General features: G+C 43.4%; 1 protein-coding gene across 1 annotated transcript in view; it reads right to left on the bottom strand.

The window, feature by feature from the left end:
- The window catches only part of LOC114597411 (uncharacterized), a 113,021-nt gene that overhangs the window by 7,407 nt on the left and 85,455 nt on the right, over window positions 1–20,159 (bottom strand). The window contains 6 exon segments of the mRNA XM_077930873.1: window positions 4,121–4,432; window positions 7,283–7,594; window positions 11,266–11,607; window positions 14,219–14,536; window positions 16,699–17,025; window positions 18,545–18,886. Of these exon segments, the coding sequence (XP_077786999.1) occupies window positions 4,121–4,432; window positions 7,283–7,594; window positions 11,266–11,607; window positions 14,219–14,536; window positions 16,699–17,025; window positions 18,545–18,886 (1,953 nt within the window).

Here is a 20,159-nt window from a genome sequence, read left to right as displayed (position 1 = left end):
TGCCACCGTCGGGGCACAGCAGCCAGGCCAAAGAGCAGTGAAAGTGCCCACGCCAGAACCACCCAGACCTGCTTTAGTGATAGAAGTGTCACTAGAGCTGCCAAATGGACACCCCCTACAGGTCAAGGCGCTTTTGGATTCAGGCAGCTCCTGTAATTTTATGAGTAAGGAGTTTGCAGCTGAGCACCAGATACAGACCATCCCTTTAAGTAATCCCTTGCAGGTGACCACGATTGATGGCAGAGAGCTGTTGGGAGGAGAAGTTAGCCAACAGACTGTCCCGATGATAATGAGGGTGGCAAGGCACACCGAACGGATAGCGTTTAATGTGGCCACCTTGGGAGGAGCTCCCATCATTTTGGGGATGAGCTGGCTGGCGCTACACGATCCGCTAGTGGGCTGGCATCAGAGGGTGGTCTCCTTTGGGTCAGCGCATTGCCTAGAACACTGCAAGCAGGGGAAGGTTCAGGGCGGAGACAGAGTCACCCTAGCCGGGATGGAAGTAATGGGCAGAGGGAAGGTGCCCCCGCAATACGCAGATCTGAGCAACGTATTCAGCGAAAGGGAAGCAGACAAACTGCCGCCGCATAGACCCTTTGACTGTCAAATCAACCTACTCCCTGGGGCCCAACTCCCAGTGGGCAAGCTGTACGCCATGTCCGACAGGGAGATGCAGGAGCTGAGGGAGTTCATTGACAAAAACCTGAAGCGAGGTTTCATCAGAGAGTCCCGAGCGGTGGGGGGCAGCCCAGTGTTTTTTGTGGACAAAAAAAACACAGATAAGCCGAGACTTGTGTGTGACTTCAGGGCCTTGAATGCAGTGTCGGAACCCCTGGCTTTCCCTATGCCCCGAATTGATGACATTTTGACCAGGGTAAGGAAGGGAAAGATTTTTACAAAGCTGGACCTGCGGGGGGCGTACAATCTGATACGCATAAGGAAGGGAGATGAATGGAAGACCACCATGTTCACCCCTTTGGGAGCCTTTGAATACCTCGTTATGCCCTTCGGTCTACAAGGAGGCTCCGCGTGCTTTCAAGCGTTTATTAACCACGTTCTGGGGCCTTTGCTCTACAAGAACTGCGTGGCCTTTTTAGACGACGTGTTGGTGTATTCGGAGGATGAGGAGCAGCATGTGAGGGACGTTCGAGAAGTGTTGGGCAGGCTGCAAGCCAACCAGCTGTGGGTGAAACTGGAGAAGTGCCAGTTTCATACCAAGGAGGTGGAATTCCTGGGGTACCGCTTGTCAGACAAGGGATTGGCCATGGATCCAGGCAAGGTCCAAGCGGTACTGGAATGGAAGACACCGAAGACCAAGAAGGATGTGCAAAGATTCTTGGGGTTTGGGAACTTTTATCGGAAGTTCATCAAGAACTTTGCCCACTTGACGGCGCCCATCACCGACTGCCTCAGCAGCAAGAAGAAATTTGTTTGGACGGCGGAGGCGGAGCGAGCATTTGAAGAACTGAAAAGGGCTTTCGCCTCGGAAGAACAACTTCTGCATGTGGATTTACGAAAACCCATGAGAGTGGAAACCGATGCGTCCGACCGGGCGGTAGGGGCGGTACTTCTTCAACCGGGGAGGAGTATGTCAGAGTGGAGACCGTGTGCCTTCTTCTCGCGGAAGCTGAATAAATCCGAGAGGAACTACACGGTGTATGACAGGGAACTACTTGCCATTCACGAAGCGTTCCGGAGGTGGAGACATTTATTAATTGGGGCACAACACAAGGTGCAAGTGTGCACCGACCACAAGAATTTAGAGTATTGGAGAACAGCTCGAGTGCTCAACCAACGACAAGTGAGATGGGCACAGGAATTCTCTAAATTCAACTTTGAAATTTGTTATGTGCCAGGTCCAGAAAACGTCAGGGCGGACGCTCTCTCATGCAAACCAGAGTATTGGGAGGGGGAGGGGGCGATTGAAGAGAGACATGTCATCCCTGAGGACCGCTGGGTGTGTGGGGCGGCGCTGGTGGGGCAACGAGAACTGGTAGAGGAAACGGAAAATGATGAATATGCCCAGGATAAGCTCAGAGGACTCAGGGGGGAGGGCGAGAGCCCCGAAGGTTTTGAGGAAAGAAATGGGGCATTGTATTACAAAGGGGCACTGTATATACCCGAAGGTGAATTGAGGGGGAGAGTACTCAAGCAGTTGCACGATAGCCCCACGGCGGGACATTTTGGGCAACACAAGACCATGTGGTTGGTTACCAGGGAATTCTGGTGGCCCAAGGTGAGGGAAGATGTAAGGGAGTATGTAAGAGGGTGTGACCAATGTCAGCGAGCCAAAGGGGAAAGACGGGCGCCGGCAGGGTTATTAGAACCATTACCCACACCAGAACGGCCTTGGGAAGCGGTATCAATAGATTTTATGACGGATCTGCCGAAGTCCAAGGGGAAAACAGCCATCATGGTAGTAGTAGACCTGTTAACAAAGATGTGCCACTTTGTAGCATGCTCACATGCAGTCACAGCGGAAGAAACAGCGAAGTTGTTTGTAGAACACATCTTTAGGTTGCACGGGGCTCCCTTGAGGGTGATCTCAGACCGCGGCAAACAATTTACTTCCAGGTTCTGGAGGAAGCTCATGAGCTTGCTGCACGTGGAAGTCAATTTTTCAACGGCCCGGCACCCGGAAACCAACGGGCAGGCGGAAAGAGCAAATGGCATTCTTCAACAATATCTGAGGTGTTATGTCAATGACAGAGAGAACGATTGGGTCGAAAAGTTGGCGCTGGCAGAATTTGCCTACAATAATGCGGAGAATGTGTCCACAGGGATGAGCCCCTTTTTGGCTAATTACGGGTGTCACCCCAGGGCATTTCCAGGGGAGGGAGGGGAGAGATGGAGCGTTCCAGCGGCTGAACATTTTGTAGAAGAGATGGAAGCGATCCATCATCAGCTCCAGCTCAACTTAGAAAGGGCCAAGGCACAATATAAGAAGCAGGCAGACAAGAACAGAAGGGAAGGTGAAACCATAAGGGTGGGGGATCAAGTGTGGCTGTCAACCCAAGGGTTGCCGTTCAAAGGGGGTTGTAAGAAATTGAGGCCCAGAAGATTGGGACCCTTTGAGGTCATTCAGCAGGTCAACCCGGTGGCTTTCAAACTCCGGTTACCCAACCACATGAAATTGCACCCAGTGTTCCACAGGTCGTTACTGTCACCATACAGGGGGGGACGTGAAGGGGAGCACGTCAGGGGACCAGCCTTGGAAGAGAGGGAACGCAGCAACCATGTAGCGGAAATCCTCGATTCCAGGTGGAAGGGAAATCAGGTAGAGTATTTGGTGGCGTGGGAAGGGGAACCGGAGTCAGAAAACACCTGGGTGACTGCAGGGGAGGTCAATGACGAGGTTTTAACAGAAACGTTCCACCAAAGATTCCCTAGGAAACCACAGCCGGTAGAAAGGTTTAGGAGGGAGTACTTCGGCACCACCGACGAGGAACAGGAAATGGAAGGATTCACGGAGTCGGAGTTGGAAGAGGGAATAGACTCCGAAGACGAGGAGTATCGAGAGACGAGGGACAGTAGCAGGTGGAGGGAAGTGTTCGAAACTTCGGACGATGAGGAAGGTTCTTTCAGGGGTTTTACTTCCTCCCAGCCCGGAGGGGAGGAGACGGGAGGGGGTGAAGGGGGCCCTGGAGGGGAGGTGGATGTCAGGGAACTGCCATCGGAAGGACAGGAGGTGCAAAGGCTCCCTCAGGTTGAAAGAGACGGAGCAGCTGAAGAGGGAACCAGTAGGGGGCGAGCAGGAACTTCCAGGGAAAGTGAGTCGGAGGGGTGGCTCAGAGACGTTTCCAGCGAAAACAGTGGAGAGGTCTCAGGACCTCCTATAGGGACACCCACGCCTCGCCGGAAACTGTCACGCAGAGAGTCCAGAAGACGTGTTTCCGTGAAAGAGCTTTTATGTTGGAAACGTTTCCGAAAGCAACCACTTTCGGATTCTACTAGCGATTGACGCAGCCATGCCGGAGGGGCTCCGTCACAGGCAGAGGTTTGAAAACCTGATCAAACTCTGAGGGACTTGCATTTTACGCACAAGCAGCTCATCATCCCACCACACTGGTCTATGTCCATTAATTTTTAATGGAACTATCAACCTGCAATTGGAAAATACCTGCGCAGATGACACTAGCATCTTCACTGCGGAGGCAATTATGTACCCCCCAGCCTCTGTGAGAGCACTGGCCCAAGTGCCATTCCTTTCCAGTGCAGGAGACATCATCCAGGAGGATTGTGCCTGGACCAGGACCAAATCGAGCCTGTCCTGGTGCTGCAATAACAGGCCCACATCCAAGCTGCCTGCATACGACACTTGCATCATTTAAGTCCCACGCATCATCGCAGACCGTCCCCCACCTTCCATTGTGAAACACTTCAATCCGTCCTTCACATCTGTGTCTTCCATTGACTAGTTTCACAGATGCTCCTTAGAAAAAGAAGAGAGAAGCATGGGTTCACTACTGGTAGATAAAGAGGCCTAGTCACAATATCAGCATACAGAACAAATGTTGTTGCCCATCTGAACTGACATAACCATCCCATTTAATTTTGCTTTTCAGTTTTTTGGGGGTGAGTTGGGGGCAGTGCTTTTTTCTGGGGGATGCAGGGGTACATATACCCCCTAAACATTTTGTGAATCTTTGTACTTTTGTCCATTTATTTTCCCTGATTTGAACTATAAAATGGTGATTTTTCTTGAATCAAAATGAGAGTACCCCTAAAGATTTTTTTAAATAGAAAAAAACACTGGTTTGGAGTGAGGGAGATCAGCAGAGAAGTGCCAGTTGAAGTGACTGCACAAACCACTGACATATTTATTAATGTGGTAACCAGAGGCATTCTGGCGATAGAGTAAAAACTGGAGGAATCCATATTTCACCCATACAATCCCCTCTGAGGGTGACAGAATGTCATCAAGTTCTGTTGCCCCCAAAGCAACTTGCTCTGTTGCATTCAAACAGTGTGGCGGCAAGGAGACCATGCGCTAGACACTCCAGGTTGTGGGCAGCTAGATAATTGGTTCTGGAACTTTTTTAAAAAGCCAAGGAAAAAAATAGTTAAATAGACAGAGGCAGCGCTGCAGCTCATGGACCACCTTGCAAATAACTTTTGTTTTATTCAATTTTTTTTACTTTCATATTTCTGATTTTTCAGAATGTCCCTTTAAAGGACAGGAATGGGAAGCAGAACTGGGATGGACCTGGCTTTTAGACGGTCATCCATCCCTAGCAACTTCAGGGATGGGTGGTAGTATCATTGAGAAAAGCACCCTTGAGTGAATCATGTGCAGCTGCCAGCACCTTTATTTCCAAAGAGGTGGCAAGGTGACATTGGGGGTACGGATGGTGCACGTGAGAGATGGCAACTCAAATCTGGTGCAGGCCGTTCCTATACATTTATAAACCATTTTGCATTTGTGGGCTATGCATTGGTCAAGTCATCCACGAAAAAAACTATTCTACAAAGCCTGCATAGCCAAAGCTAACATTTAGTGTGATATATCATGAGGAAGCTGAGGGATCTCTTACCGTTTGAAAGTGTAGTTTCCTTGCTAATTGCAGGTCCTTGAAAAAAACCCCACAAAAGATGGAGAAGGGAAAAAAAGAGAGAAAGTAAGAGAAATATTGTGAGGAACACAGTTTTCCTGAAGTAATTTTTACTGTAGTAAAAATAGAGTCAGTTATGTAGTTTAGTATGCAGTAAAAGTTACTCCATTTAGTACAGAAGGAATCAATGGTTGAAACAGACTTATACATACAGAAAGATAGGTCCATTTAATAGATTTAAATGCCAGTTTGAATCTGTATACTAAAAACTAGAATTTAGGATTATATTATAGAGAAGATGAGATGCCCCTTACTTGGAGTAGGAGTGCTCACAGTTGGTACTTGAAAAGAAAGAGAAAAAGTGGAATAGCAGAGTAAATAGAACTTCAATGAAATCAAAATTGTACATAGAACATAAAATGTAACAGAATATGCTTCTTATCAGTGACGACCAGTCCTGTTTTGCCACCTGTGGCAAAACCAGAATGTGCCGGCTCTTGCCCATCTGTTGTCCTGCCCTGCATGCCCCCCACTTCCACCACCACCAGAACCCCCCCCCCACTAGATGAGATCAAGAAACTTTCCACAAGGCCCTGGCACTCATCTTCTCTGCCCCAGTGGCAGGGAAGAGAAGCAGCAATACTGCACAGCAGAAAACATCCCTCTCGCCAAAGCCTGGCAACAGAGGAATGTTCTGGCAGAAGTGGTGTTGTGAACCGGGTACCGCCTCTTGCACTTCCGCTGGTGGAAGCAGTTGCTTCACGTCGCCTAATAGGTGGGCCAGCTCTGCTCTTTATAAGGAAGTGACTACTGTGAGTGCTTTGGTTCTTTTGTTTTGGTTCTTAGTCATAAAGCCTTAGCCTACTGGCTTGGACATCATGCCAGCCCTGTATGGCATAACATCAGTGTTTATTATTATTATGAAGACTTTGCAATTTGTGGCATTTTGGGTCGTGTCCCCAACAAAGAGTGTGCCCTGCTGTGTATTTCGAAAGTTTTCCAATGGACCAAGTCAGTTTTCTCTGCCTGGTGTGTCTTCTGGAGAAACCCACAAAACATCATTTGAAATATTGATCACAAGAAATTTGATATTAGAATAGGGAATGTTCTTTACAGTTGCTTTCTTGCATGAAGCCAGCAAAGGCAGACAATGCATGAAACAAAGGTAATTCCCCAACATCAGTCACTTTCGACACAATCCTATACATGCCTACTCAGATATAAGCCCCATGGACTTCAATTAGACTTACTCCCAGATAAGTGGATATTGGACTGAAATTTTATATACATTTTCACTAACCAGGTGCTGACCAGATGTTTTGGATTATAATTACCATCATACCTAACCATTGAACATGCTGGCTGGGGCTGACAGAAGTTGTAACCCAAGATACGTGGAGGCTGGCAAAGGCTTTGAAGCCCTAAACGGCCTCGGTTCAGTATACCTGAAGGAGCGTCTCCACCCCCATTGTTCCACCCGGACACTGATGGTTCCCTCGCTGCGAGAAGCCAAGTTACAGGGAACCAGGCAGAGGGCCTTCTCGGTAGTGGCACCCGCCCTGTGGAACGCCCTCCCACCAGATGTCAAAGAGAAAAACAACTTTTGTTGGAAGCCACCCAGAGTGGCTGGGGAAACCCAGCCAGATGGGTGGGACATAAATAGATTATTATTATTATTATTATTATTATTATTATTATTATTATTATATCATGCTGCAATCAAAAAGTACCTGAGCAAATGACACCAGCATCTTCTCTATGGAGACAATTGTGCAATCCCCAGCCTCTGTGGGAACAGTGTCCCAAGCTGATTTCATTCCCAGTGCACCTGACATCATCCATAAGAATTGGCCCTGAGCCTTCATTAAACAGAGCATTAGCTGTTGCTGAGCGAGCGGGCCCACATTTCTGCTGCCTGCACACAACACTTGCATCGCTTAAGTCCCACTCGTCGTCGCAGATTGTCCCCCAAATTCCATTGTGAAGTACTTCAACCCGTCCCTCACATCGGTTCCTTCCATTGATTAGTCTCACGGTGCCATCTTAGAAAGACAAAAGAGAAGCATTAGTTGCCCCCCACTGGCAGATCAAACACTATGTAATAGACATATATATAATCTGCATTTACTTATTTACCAATTCCTTCATAATAAACGTATTCTACAATACTGTATATCCAGAACTCAGATTTACTATGATGGCTCGGAGAAGAGGAAACAGCTTATATCAAATGAAGGAGTAGTTTTCTTTGCAAGGCTGGTTTTTTGACAACAGCCCATAGATTCCCTAACCCAATCTATGGTACTGATCATGCTTGACCTGTCAGTCCAAGAAAATCTGGAAGGTCCAGGTTGGCCACTGCTGCGTTACAAAATCAGGCACCGCCAAATGTAAACAAGATGACCAGGTTGTCCGTCTGATGTGTTAAAACTATTTCTTTAAAAGTTTCACAAATGCATACAAATGCATACTTGCTGCAGGACAACGACGACTGAGGAGGAGGCGGAGCTGGAGCCGCAGCATTAAGCTGCTAAACACGCCCCCCGGAGACACCTGGTTGGCTGCCTCCGGTGGGCGTAGGCGCCAGCCAGGTGAGGAGGGGCGGGGGCTAAGGCCCCCAGCCAGGGGCGGAGCTCGGGCTCCCGCCCACAACCACTCCCCTCTCTTCCAGGGAGGAGAGTCTTTCTTTAAAAGTTTCACAAATGCATACAAGATGAAAAAAACATACCTGGCAAAGCAGGATGGTTAGCTAGAAACAGCAAAAGAAGAGGGGAAAAGGACCAAATCAAAAACTACTTTCTTTGAAGAAATTATTTCCAATAGCAGGACTGAAAACTACTAAGGCTGCAGTCCTATACCCATCTGCCTATAGCGAGCCTCCTTGAATTCAGGAGGACTTACTTCTGAGTGGATAGGTGTAGGATTGCACAGTTATTAAATTGAATTATGCTGAGATAAATTTCTAGCTGAAGGCTTACCAGAAGTAGTGGATGCCTTGGTGCTAGGCTGAGGTGCAGGAGTGGTACTCAGAGGTGTCAATGCTAGTTGAAAGAAAACAGTGAATTACAGTTACCCAGGTCATATGCTCCCTCAGTCTTTATATCCATACAGCTAATATTTGAAATAGAAAACCATCTATTCAATAGTTCCAAAGGCTAACTATTTCAAACAAAAGGAAAAGGAAAAAAGGATACAAGAAAAAAACCTTATATATTTAATACAATGTTAGTTTCTAGCAAAGAAAAAAAAAAAGCTTTATGGCGTAATCCTATACAAGAGTTCAGTGAGATGTAGTTATACACTATACCTTTAAAGTACCGTATTTTTCGCTCTATAAGATGCACGGTACCCTTCCTAAAAAGTAAGGGGAAATGTGTGTGCGTCTTATGGGATAGCAGCCCGAAGCCTCCGGAGCGCAGCGGGAGCTCCCGCTGTGCTCTGGAGGCTTCGCGTTGCTTTCGCTGAAGGCAGGAGAGCAAGAGGGATCGGTGCGCACTGATCCCTCTTGCTCTCCTGGCTTCACTTCGCTGGAGAGGCGCTGCACAGCTTTCCCTCTCTGCGCAGCGCCCCTTCAGTGAAGCGGGAGGAGAAATGGAAGGGGCTCCATTTCTCCTGCCGCTTCGCTGAAGGGGCGCTGCGCAGAGAGGAAGAGAATATATATTTTTTCTTTTTCTCCTCCTCTAAAACTAGGCGCATCTTATGGTCGGGTGCGTCTTATAGAGCGAAAAATACGGTATATTCTTTTCATCTGGCAATTCTAGGCACTATAATTCACCCCACACAGAGTTACAATTCCCAGTAACCCTTAAGAAATTATAGTGCCCAGAATTATTTGAGAGAAAGAATGAGTTCTGAATGTGCTTTAAATGTATAGGGTGTACAGTCATACTCTCTGCTAAGTGGTTATATAGGTTTACAGTGCAATCCTGAACATGCTTGATAGTGAATTGAAAAAAACTTTGGACTCAGCTACATTACGTTTTTGTGCTTTTTAAAAGCATGCTTTAAATGTATTATAACACTGTGACACCAGATGGTGCTGTAGAGTTCTGTTTTTTGGCAATGTGATTTCCCATTATGAGGTTTACAATGCGTTTTCCTGAAACATTTTTTTGATGTGTCTGGATCCAGCCTTACTTCTAGGTAAAAATACTTTGGAAGGCACTGTTAATTACCAATCATGAAGACCCTCTAATATTATATATTTACTACAGTTCCTATGCTTATTCACTTAAAATGATGAATTATTATATGACTGGGAAAAGATTTAATTTCTAATCCAACAACATCTGGAGGCCAGCACATTGACTCTATCTGGATCACAGCCTATTAATGGAATGTGCTATAATTATAAAATACCTGGTGCCTTTGTTGTTGTATTTCTTGCTGGAGCTGAGTAAAGAATTATAATAGTATCATAGATAAAAACAAACAACAAAAAGGAAATACAGACACATTTGTGGCTTCCACAGCCTGTTAGGGACTAATCTTGTTTCATCCATACTTTTATATGACTCCAGAAACAAAAAATCAATAGCATTTTATTGGTCTCTAGAGAATTCTTCTGTTTCCTTTTCAGGTTTTGACTACTGATATTTACCAACATAGCAAAATATTGTGAACTCAACTAGGTTTTGCTTTGTGAAAAACACACATAACAAGAAGGGATTTTGTACTTGGATGTCAACTTTAAGATGTATGAGTTCTATTAAAATAACTTACTGTGAGATTATTTGTGTGTACCGTTCAGAGAGAACTGCTTCACTGGTGTGCTGATACATGATAATTCATGCTATCTATACCCATCGGAGTAAAAACCTCAGTGAGACTTACTTCTGAGTAAACGTGCAAAGGCATTGCACTGTAGAAAAGGTTCTTTCATAGTGCTAGGAAGATGGAACTTGTCCCATCAAACCCTAGTAGTGCTAATGTTCACATTCAGTTGGCAGAGGGAAGGGACCAATTGGGCAGAGATTCAGCTTCTGAGAAAATGCACCGCCAATATATTTTCTGTGGGGGCATAGGTCTCCCAAATCCCAGGTTTCTTAAAACCCATTTTCATGAAAACATGATATTAGGTTGGGACTACAACCCCACTGAATCTAAAGGTTTGGGAATTCCAGTTCCTATAATATCTAGCCCTGTTCAGAAGAATGGGCCATACATTTGGTCAATCTCCAAGTGTGGAACACGGCCAGGCCAATTAGATTTGCCCCCAACATTGCTCACTCTGAGCGGCTCCTTTTCCTATAATCTACACATACAGTGTGAACATCTGCAGAATGGGGAGCCTTTACTCCTACTGTGGCATGCTTCTTATGTATAAGTTTTATGTGTGGATGCCAGGGGATGGGTCTTCTTGGGGTGTGCAACATCCAGGGATGGTCTGGTTGTGTGGCCTTCCTCATGCACTGATAAAACGAATGAGCAATTCTTCTGTAAAGGGGTTCTCAATTCCATGGAGATGGTCTTATATGCAAAAGAACAGTATTTAAAACAACAACAAATCATAATGCTCCCAGTTTTCAATTAATACTCACTACTTATAATGGGGCTCCCTGTAGTATGGGAAACATTTCCTAAAACAAGAAAAGAAAGAATGAAAAAAATATATATGAATTTATACTGCAGAGAGGTCCCTTGCAAATATTATTACAAATAATGAATACTGCATAATATGTAATGTGTGAAAACCAATAGAAATGTACATTACCAGAGCAAATGACACTTGCATCTTCCTTATGTTTGCAGTCATGGACTCCCCATCCCTTATGGGAGCATTTCTCAAGAGAAAATTCATTCCCTTCGCACTGTACTGCATCCAGGAGGATACTGCCAGTGCCTTGCTCAAAGTGGGCACTTAGTGGAGCTGAAATGGCTTCTCCACAACCAAGTTCTTTGCACACAACCTGAGCATCCTTCATGTCCCAATCATCATCACAGACTGTTCCCCAGCTCCCATCATGGTAGACTTCAACACGACCCTGACAGCTGTTCTCTCCATTCACCAATCTTAGGGAGAAAGGATTTGCTGTTGTTCCCGAAGAAGAATCATCTGCAAAAGTTGAGGGAAAATGCAACTTTTTCTAATATATAATACTGACAAGTGTAATTTGTTGTTGTTGTTATAATCTCACATTAGTTCTTACCAGTTGTAATGCTCTGTCCTGTAGACTGTGGTGGTGGAGTTCCTAATTTAAATATATACAAGATAGAAAACTAAATGTTTAAATCTTTGTCTACATATTTATTTTAGTGCTGTTGACTACTGCAGTCAAATTGCAGTCAAACATAACTAATGCATGAGTGCTAGTTAATGCATGAAGGTGTTCCTAGACTCAGTTAGGTCAAAGGAGCATGTGAAGCTTCTTATCTTCCTTTCTCTCACTATTTTCTCGCCATGTAATATACCAGAACGGACATGTCTGAACTTGCTCAAAGTTCAGACTACATGTTTGAAACTATAGTGTGTATTTTGTACCCAAGTGTAATCTACCTGTGTTCTCTTTGCTGCTGCATGGAACAGTGCATGAATTAGACTTTTGGATTTAGTAAGGAAAGCTTTTAAACGTACTCAATAGCATGCTAGAGAGAAGGGGCAAGCATTTTAAGGCTCACTAAAAGGGATATGCAAAAGAGTTTAACAACCTATATTCCATGCTATGCTGCTGGTTAACTCTGAGAACATTTTGAACTCTGCTGGGGGTTCTCTTCTGCTGGAGGATGTGCACAGTCCTGCCTTTTGAACCTCAGTGCCCAGTTCATTTTTTTTGTTAATTACAGTGGTACCTGGGTATACGAACTTAATCTGTTCCTGAAGTCCGTTCTTAAACCAAATTCATTCTTAAACCGAGGCACGCTTTCCCTAATGAGGCCTCCTGCCGCTGGTGCCCTTCCACTGTTCAGCTTCCATTCATAGACTGAGGTAAAGTTTGCAAACCGGAACACTACTTCCGGTTTTGCGGGGTTTGTAAACCAAATAGTTTGTAAACAAGATTATTCGTAAACCGAGGTACCACTGTACTCACAAATGGATCAGATCTACTTTCCACCTTCACAGAATATACAGTGAAGACTTGAAAAGTTATCACTTCAGGGTTGTTTGCAATAACTATTTGGTGTTTGCATTTTTAACCTCAGGCTTGTGTTATTAAGTGCTTCTTTTTGATGTCTTCAGATGTAAAATGCTTGTGTTCTCTGTTGCCTCCCACTTACAACAAAATTCCCTTCCATTCTCAGTTTGTGTTTCCATTAGAATTCACAAACCACCATTTGTTCCTAGTTTGCACCACTGATTTGGGTGCAGCCAAGGAAAATTAAATTTGTGCAACAACACCTGATTCAGCTCTGTCCTCCACCCTTGCAACAATTTCCTGCAGAATTTCACCAACCAAATAGCAGGAGGGACTGCTGTTAATACATACCAGATGTAATGGGTGCCTCTGTGGTGGCTGGAGGTCCTGAAAATGGAAAGAAGGATGCAAAAGAGAAAAATGAAACTTATTTAAATACTCGATGAGAAAAACTTAAAGTTATATGGGTCCTAATTACAACATCTTAGCAGATAGCTATCGGAGAAATATAATGTTTATAAATTGATTTATTCTGATTGTGCTAGCCTAAATCCTAGAATGAGTTCCAGATTGAGCCAGGGAACCTGGCAAGCAGGTTCAGTTTCCAAAGTTCTCACTTCCTGTCTTTAAAATATGGAATCTGCACTTTCCCCTTGTGGTATTTTTTAGATTTGGAAGATGTCAGGAAGTGATCCCCTTTTGCTTAGCACTCTGGCCTCAATCTCATCCATCACAATAATGGAACATCAGGTCATCTAATGAAAGTGATTTGCGGAAGATTCAAAATGGACCGGAGATACTCCTTCTTCCCACTACCTGTTATGAAACCAGATGACTTGCTACCAAAACATATGCCCTGATGCTAATTGCTATTGAATATGATTCTAAAGGGGGAAAGTAAATTACCATATTTTTTGCTGTATAAGACTCACTTTTTTCCTCCTAAAAAGTAAGGGGAAATGTGTGTGCATCTTATGGAGCGAATGCAGGCTGCACAGCTATCCCAGAAGCCAGAACAGCAAGAGGGATTGCTGCTTTCACTGCACAGCGATCCCTCTTGCTGTTCTGGCTTCTGAGATTCAGAATATTTTTTTTCTTGTTTTCCTCCTCCAAAAATTAGGTGCGCCTTGTGCTCTGGTGCGTCTTATAGAGCGAAAAATACGGTGGATGAATTCCAGTTCCAGATATCCTTGGAATATCACTTACTAGCAGGCGATGGCTCCAAAGACATAGAGCACCTGTCACTTGCAGTATATTCCAACGGAGTTCCAAGACTTGTTGTGTTATGAGCTTGAGTATGCCCACATACAGTATGTCTTTAGATTCTAGCCTATGTCTTTATTATTGAAATTAGGTCAATGGCTGCGCAGTCTTCAAATAAATGTATCATTAGAAGCAACCCCCCTGCCTTCAGAAGCTCCAGCACCACTTATGAGATGAAAGAATATTCTCTGTGGTGGATGGAAGGATTTTTAATTTAAAAAACAGAAATGAAAAAGTATAATTATATCCTTGCAACACAGGCAGAATATATATATTTGGAAATATCTAGAAGAGATGCTACAAACACATATGGAAAATCATTGGAGGCACCTGAGCAGATAACACTGGCATCTTCCTTATGTTTGCAGTCATGGACTCCCCATCCATTATGAGAACAGTCCTCAAAAGAAGATTCATTTCCTTTGCATTGTACAGCATTCAGGAGGATGCTGCCAGAGCCTTTGCCAAAGTAGGCACTTAGCAGGGCTGCAGTGGCTTCTCCACAACCAAGTTGTTGGCACACAACCTGAGCATCTTTCAAGTCCCAATCATCATCACAGACAGTTCCCCAGGTCCCATCATGGTGGACTTCAAGGCGACCCTGACAGCTGTTCTCTCCGTTCACCAGTCTTAGGGAGAAAGGGCTCGCTGATGTTCCTGGTGGTGCATTCTCTGCAAAAATTGATGAAGAATGTTACAGGACTATTTCTCATTCAGTAATATATAATAATAACATTTGTGGGAAAATGCTAAAACTCCACATTAATACTCACCAGTTGTCACCCTCTGTTCTGTAGATTGTGGAGGTGGAGTTCCTAAATTAAAAAGAAACCAGATGCAATACGAAATATATTAAATCTTGTCCACATATAATGCCATTTGGTTTAAATATCTAATGAAGGTTTTATAAATTATCTCCTCAGGGTTGTTTGCAAACTGGCCTATATATCTTTAACCTCTTCTCTGTGTTGTAAATATGTCACTGTGTTGTCTCCAGATGTAACATGCATATATTTGACCTCCTCTGGATACATAGAACAAGCAAAAAAGTCATTTCTCAGTTTGCAGTTTCGTCAGAACTCAAAAACACAATCTGTTCCTGGTTTGCAAACCGTTTTCAGGGCAGATTATGTTTTGCCCACTCCACCGTTTATTGGATTTGGATATAATGGAAAACTATGGTTTGGTGCAAATTTAGAAGCTCCTTATGTAGTGGGCTAACGAATGAAAAAGCTGAAGGCTCATAGCTGCTGATGCCCATAATGTTGATTCATGATTTGTCATTATGTTTCAGTTCAGATTGTGCATATATGAAGAGTAACTCTGACTTTCATTTACCTCTAGATACCAGATTACTATGAAAGAAGTCTGGCTAAAGAGTCTTCGAATTTCCCAATAGCTCTCTTTTAAAATAAATCCATTCTATGGAAGTGCACACTCCTCTTTTTGCTGCCCCATGATACATAAAAACCAGGGATATAATGTACACCATGTTATTTTCTCTGAAGACGGCTGTGCCCTGAATCTATTTCTCTTTATATACTAAACAGCTGCAGGAGACAGCTTAAGGGAGGTTGGGCATTGGGCAACCAGGGTGAATGGGGGGAAACTGCAAAAGGTGCTACTGCTATCACACTCAAGCTCTCTCCTTTCTCACCTATGCTAAGAGCCATTCCAGAAGAATTATGTCAAACAGTCGCAGCAGGGAAAACTAATCTGTTGGTTTGTCCTCCCCCCTTTTTTATAAAACATGATAAAGTCAAAAAATACATACCAGATGTAATGGGTATTTCTGTGGTGGCAAGGGGTCCTGGAAATAGAAGGAAGCACAGCATAAAAATAATGCCCATTTAAACACCAGAAAGGACGAACTCATTGTTACTGGATTTTGTTCTTAATTATGGCACCTCATCAAGCAGATATTAGAGAAATTTAATGTTTAGAACCTTATCTGCATTGTTCACTCTACTATAAGTGCTAAACTGATTGAGCGAGGGAGCCTGCATTTTAACTTGCCAATTTAGTTTCTAGTTTTCTTATTTCCTGTTGTGGAACCTTCACCAAAATGTATGGATATGTGTCCATTTTCATTACATGACAAATCTTTGCTTTGTGCTTTACTGTACACTGGGAAAATGGCAAGAATTATGCCCATTTCACTCAGTACTATGGCTCCACACCTATTCCTCACTATTCTGGAATACCAGACCATGCAATGAAAGTGAAAAATAGACTTATAATAGATCCAAAGCAAATATTCTCCTCGCCACCTGGGATGAAATTAGAAGTTCTTCTATCATGGGATGTGCAATGCTGCTGACAGCTATTGACTATATCCCTAATGGAGAAATCTAAATTAAATGAGTTCCAAGTGAATTGGTTTGTCCATGTATATTAGCTATCATCAAATCCATTATGTTCCTCAATACTATTCATTAAAAGTTGATAGGATCCAAAGGGTTTGAGTTTCTGGACTCTTGCAGGTTCTTCAAGTCCTTGAAGTCCTCTGACCTCATGCATTTAAGCATTTCTGCATGTCTCTTTAGCTTTTTAACTATATATTTATTATTGAAATTAGATCAATCAATGTGCAGTGTACAAATGCATAAGCAGATGCAAAAACAAACAAATGCGCAGGAATAATTCCAACGTGACTTATCATATGAAAAAGTGATTCCCTGCACTGGATGGAAGAATTTCTAATTAAAAAGAGAGAAAAGAGGAAGTCGATTCATGGATTTGCAATAGGCACAAAAGATTTGCAAATGCAGACCTAGAGGTTAGCACATATGGAAAATAGTTTGAGGTACCTGAACAGATGACGCTGGCATCTTCCTTATGCTTGCAGTCATGGACCCCCCATCCCTTATGGGGGCAGTCCTTAAGAGAAGATTCATTCCCACTGCACTGTACAGCATCCAGAAGGATGCTGCCGGAGCCTTGACCAAATTCGGCACCTGTTGGAGCTGAAATGACTTCTCCACAACCAACTTCTTTGCAGACAATGCGAGCATCATTAATGTCCCATTCATCATCACAGACGGTCCCCCACTCCCCATTATGATAGACTTCAACACGACCCTGACAGCTGTTCTCTCCATTCACCAGTCTTAGGAAGAAAGGATTTGCTGATGTTCCTGATGGTGCATTCTCTGCAAAAGGTGATGAAGATTTTTACAAGACTATTTCCCATTCAGTAATATATAATAATAACATTTGTGGAAAAATGCTAAAACCCCACATTAATACTCACCAGTTGTCACCCTCTGTTCTGTAGATTGTGGAGGTGGAGTTCCTAAATTAAAAAGAAACCAGATGCAATAAACAAATATTATAAACCTTGTCTCCATATCATATCACTTTTAAATATGTAGTTAAAGTTTTGGACCCTACCGCTTCAGAATTGTTTGTAAGTGCAAACTCGCCTGTACACCTGTAACTTCACCCTTGTTTTAGTTAAAAAGATAGCTCTGCTGTGAATCTCTTTCTTTCTAAAACAATACAGTGGTACCTCGGTTTTTGAAAAAGCTTAGTTTCCGAACAACTTGGAACTCGAATGCTGCAATCCCCGAAGTCCTTGTTCCGGTTTGCGAACTTTGCTTTGGAAGCTGGCTGTGCACCTGAGCTTCCAGTTCCACTGCTGTGCTGCTAATTTGTGCCCCCCCAACTGTAATCAAAACCCTTTCCCTCCTGTTTTTAGTGTTGCTCTGCTAATTTGAACCCCCCCCCATTGTAACCAAAGCCTTCCATTTCCGATTGCAGTGTTCTGAGGTGATATTTGGTGCTTTTTTGTTTTTTTGTTTTTTTGCTTGTGTGGCTTTTTTGTTTTTGTGACTGTGGCTTGTTCTTCGTATTATGATTTGATTGATTGATTGATTGATTGATTGATTGTGTGACTGCGGAAATGGATAAAAGCCCCCCATCCAAACAATAACTATCATCAGTGCAGGGAAGAATTTTTTTAATTTTTTTTTTTATCATCTACGGTACTGTCTTATTTATTTTATAGTACAGTACATTGATTATGGCTTTCATTTTATGAACCAATGGTCTCATTAGATGGTAAAATTCATGTTAAATTGCTGTTTTAGGGGTTGCTTTTAAAAGTCTGGAACGGATTAATTCATTTTGCATTACTTTCTATGGGTAAGCGTGCCTTGGTTTTGGAATGCTTTGGTTTTGGAAAAGACTTCTGGAACAGATTAAATTTGAGATCCAAGGTACCACTGTATACAACGTAGCTTGAAGAGAGAGCTAAAGGAGGTCTAGATATTGGGTGGCCAGATTAATTGACCAATGAAAAAGTGAATTGTGTGCAAGCAGAGAATCTGAAATTAGTGGTACTGTATTGCCATTTGACTGGTTCCTCGTTTCTGCTGCACAGTGAGGACCATTCCAGCGGAATTATGCAAGCAATGGCAGCAAGGAGCACCAATATGTTTTGTTTTGTTTTAAAGTCAAGTGTAATTGACTTTAAAAACGAATTTTTTAAACGAAGTGAATACATACCAGATGTAATGGATGTTTCAGTGGTGGTGATGGGTCCTAAAATGAAAAGAAAAAGCACAGAATAGACAATATAACTTCAATGTGTTCAATGCAGATGTAGAAGAGATGCTTTAGAAATAAGTATATATAGAGAATAACTAGATGTACCTGAGCAGATAACACTGGCATCTTCCTTATGTTTGCAATCATGGACTCCCCATCCATTATGAGAACAGTCCTCAAAAGAAGATTCATTCCCTTCACAATGTACTGCATTCAGGAGGATGCTGCCAGAACCTTGCTCAAAGTGGGCACTTAGTGGGGCTGCAGTGGCTTCTCCGCAACCAAGTTGCTGGCACACAACCTGAGCATCCTTCAAGTCCCAATCGTCATCACAGACAGTTCCCCAGGTCCCATCATGGTAGACTTCTAGGCGACCCTGACAGCTGTTCTCTCCATTCACCAGTCTTAGGGAGAAAGGACTTGCTGATGTTCCCGATGGAGCATTCTCTGCAGAGGTTGATGAGGAATGTGAGATTATTTATTGTTTATAGATAACATTGACAATCATAAAAAGTTAAAATGCCACATTAATACTTGCCAGTTGTAACGCTTTTTTCAGTAGACTGTGGTGGTGGACTTCCTAATTTAAAAAGAAACAAACCAGATACAGTGCCAAATATTTCAAACCTTTTCTCCATATCATATCACTTTTAAATAAAAAGGTAAAGGTAAAGGTACCCCTGCCCGTACGGGCCAGTCTTGCCAGACTCTAGGGTTGTGCGTTCATCTCACTCTATAGGCCGGGGGCCAGCGCTGTCCGCAGACACTTCCGGGTCACGTGGCCAGCGTGACAAGCTGCATCTGGTGAGCCAGCGCAGCACACGGAACGCCGTTTACCTTCCCGCTAGTAAGCGGTCCCTATTTATCTACTTGCACCCAAAGGTGCTTTCGAACTGCTAGGTTGGCAGGCGCTGGGACCGAGCAGCGGGAGCGCACCCCGCCGTGGGGATTCGAACCGCCGACCTTTCGATCGGCAAGTCCTAGGCGCTGAGGCTTTAACCCACAGCGCCTCCCGCGTCCCGCCTCACTTTTAAATATCTAATTATAAATATCTACCCTTCAGGGTTGTTTGTGATGACAAACTACCCTATACACATTTAACCTTACTCCTATGTTATTTTTAAAAAAAATGCTCGATAAAGAAAATAAAACATCTATATACAAGTACTGATAGTATTACAAGTAGAAAACAGTGTACGACTGAACATTATCATTAAACTTATTATTCCAAATTCTCATCCAACAGATCACAGAGTTGTCCTCAGGTATAGCATGCTTACATTTAATCTAGTCACCTCATGTAGAACAAACATAAATGTCATTTCTCGGTTTCTTTATTTATAAAAACTCAAATACCCTGCTTGGCTCCTGGCTTGCAGATGCAACTTAAGAGCAAATTACCTTCTGTCTCCTGCATAGTTTGCTGGATTTGCAAATAAGAGAAAACTGCTTTGCTGCAAATTCAGAAGCTACACATAGCACAGAGAAGAGAATGCAGAAACTTAATGCTCATGCCTATTATGCCCATAATTCTGTGTCATAGTTTATAATTTCGGATGTGTACAGAACATACATTTAAAGTACACACATACCACAAGTATCCTTGGAAGTATTGTTTGTTAAGGGTGCTGGGAATTGTAGCTCTGTGAGCAGTATATTACAGCTCCCAGGATTCTTTCAGGCAAAATGATCTTTAAATATATGGTCTATATTTACCACC

Source organism: Podarcis muralis, chromosome 6 (genome assembly GCF_964188315.1).
Source record: "Podarcis muralis chromosome 6, rPodMur119.hap1.1, whole genome shotgun sequence".
NCBI classification, from domain to species: domain Eukaryota; kingdom Metazoa; phylum Chordata; class Lepidosauria; order Squamata; family Lacertidae; genus Podarcis; species Podarcis muralis.
This window is presented reverse-complemented; position numbering and strand designations above follow the sequence as displayed.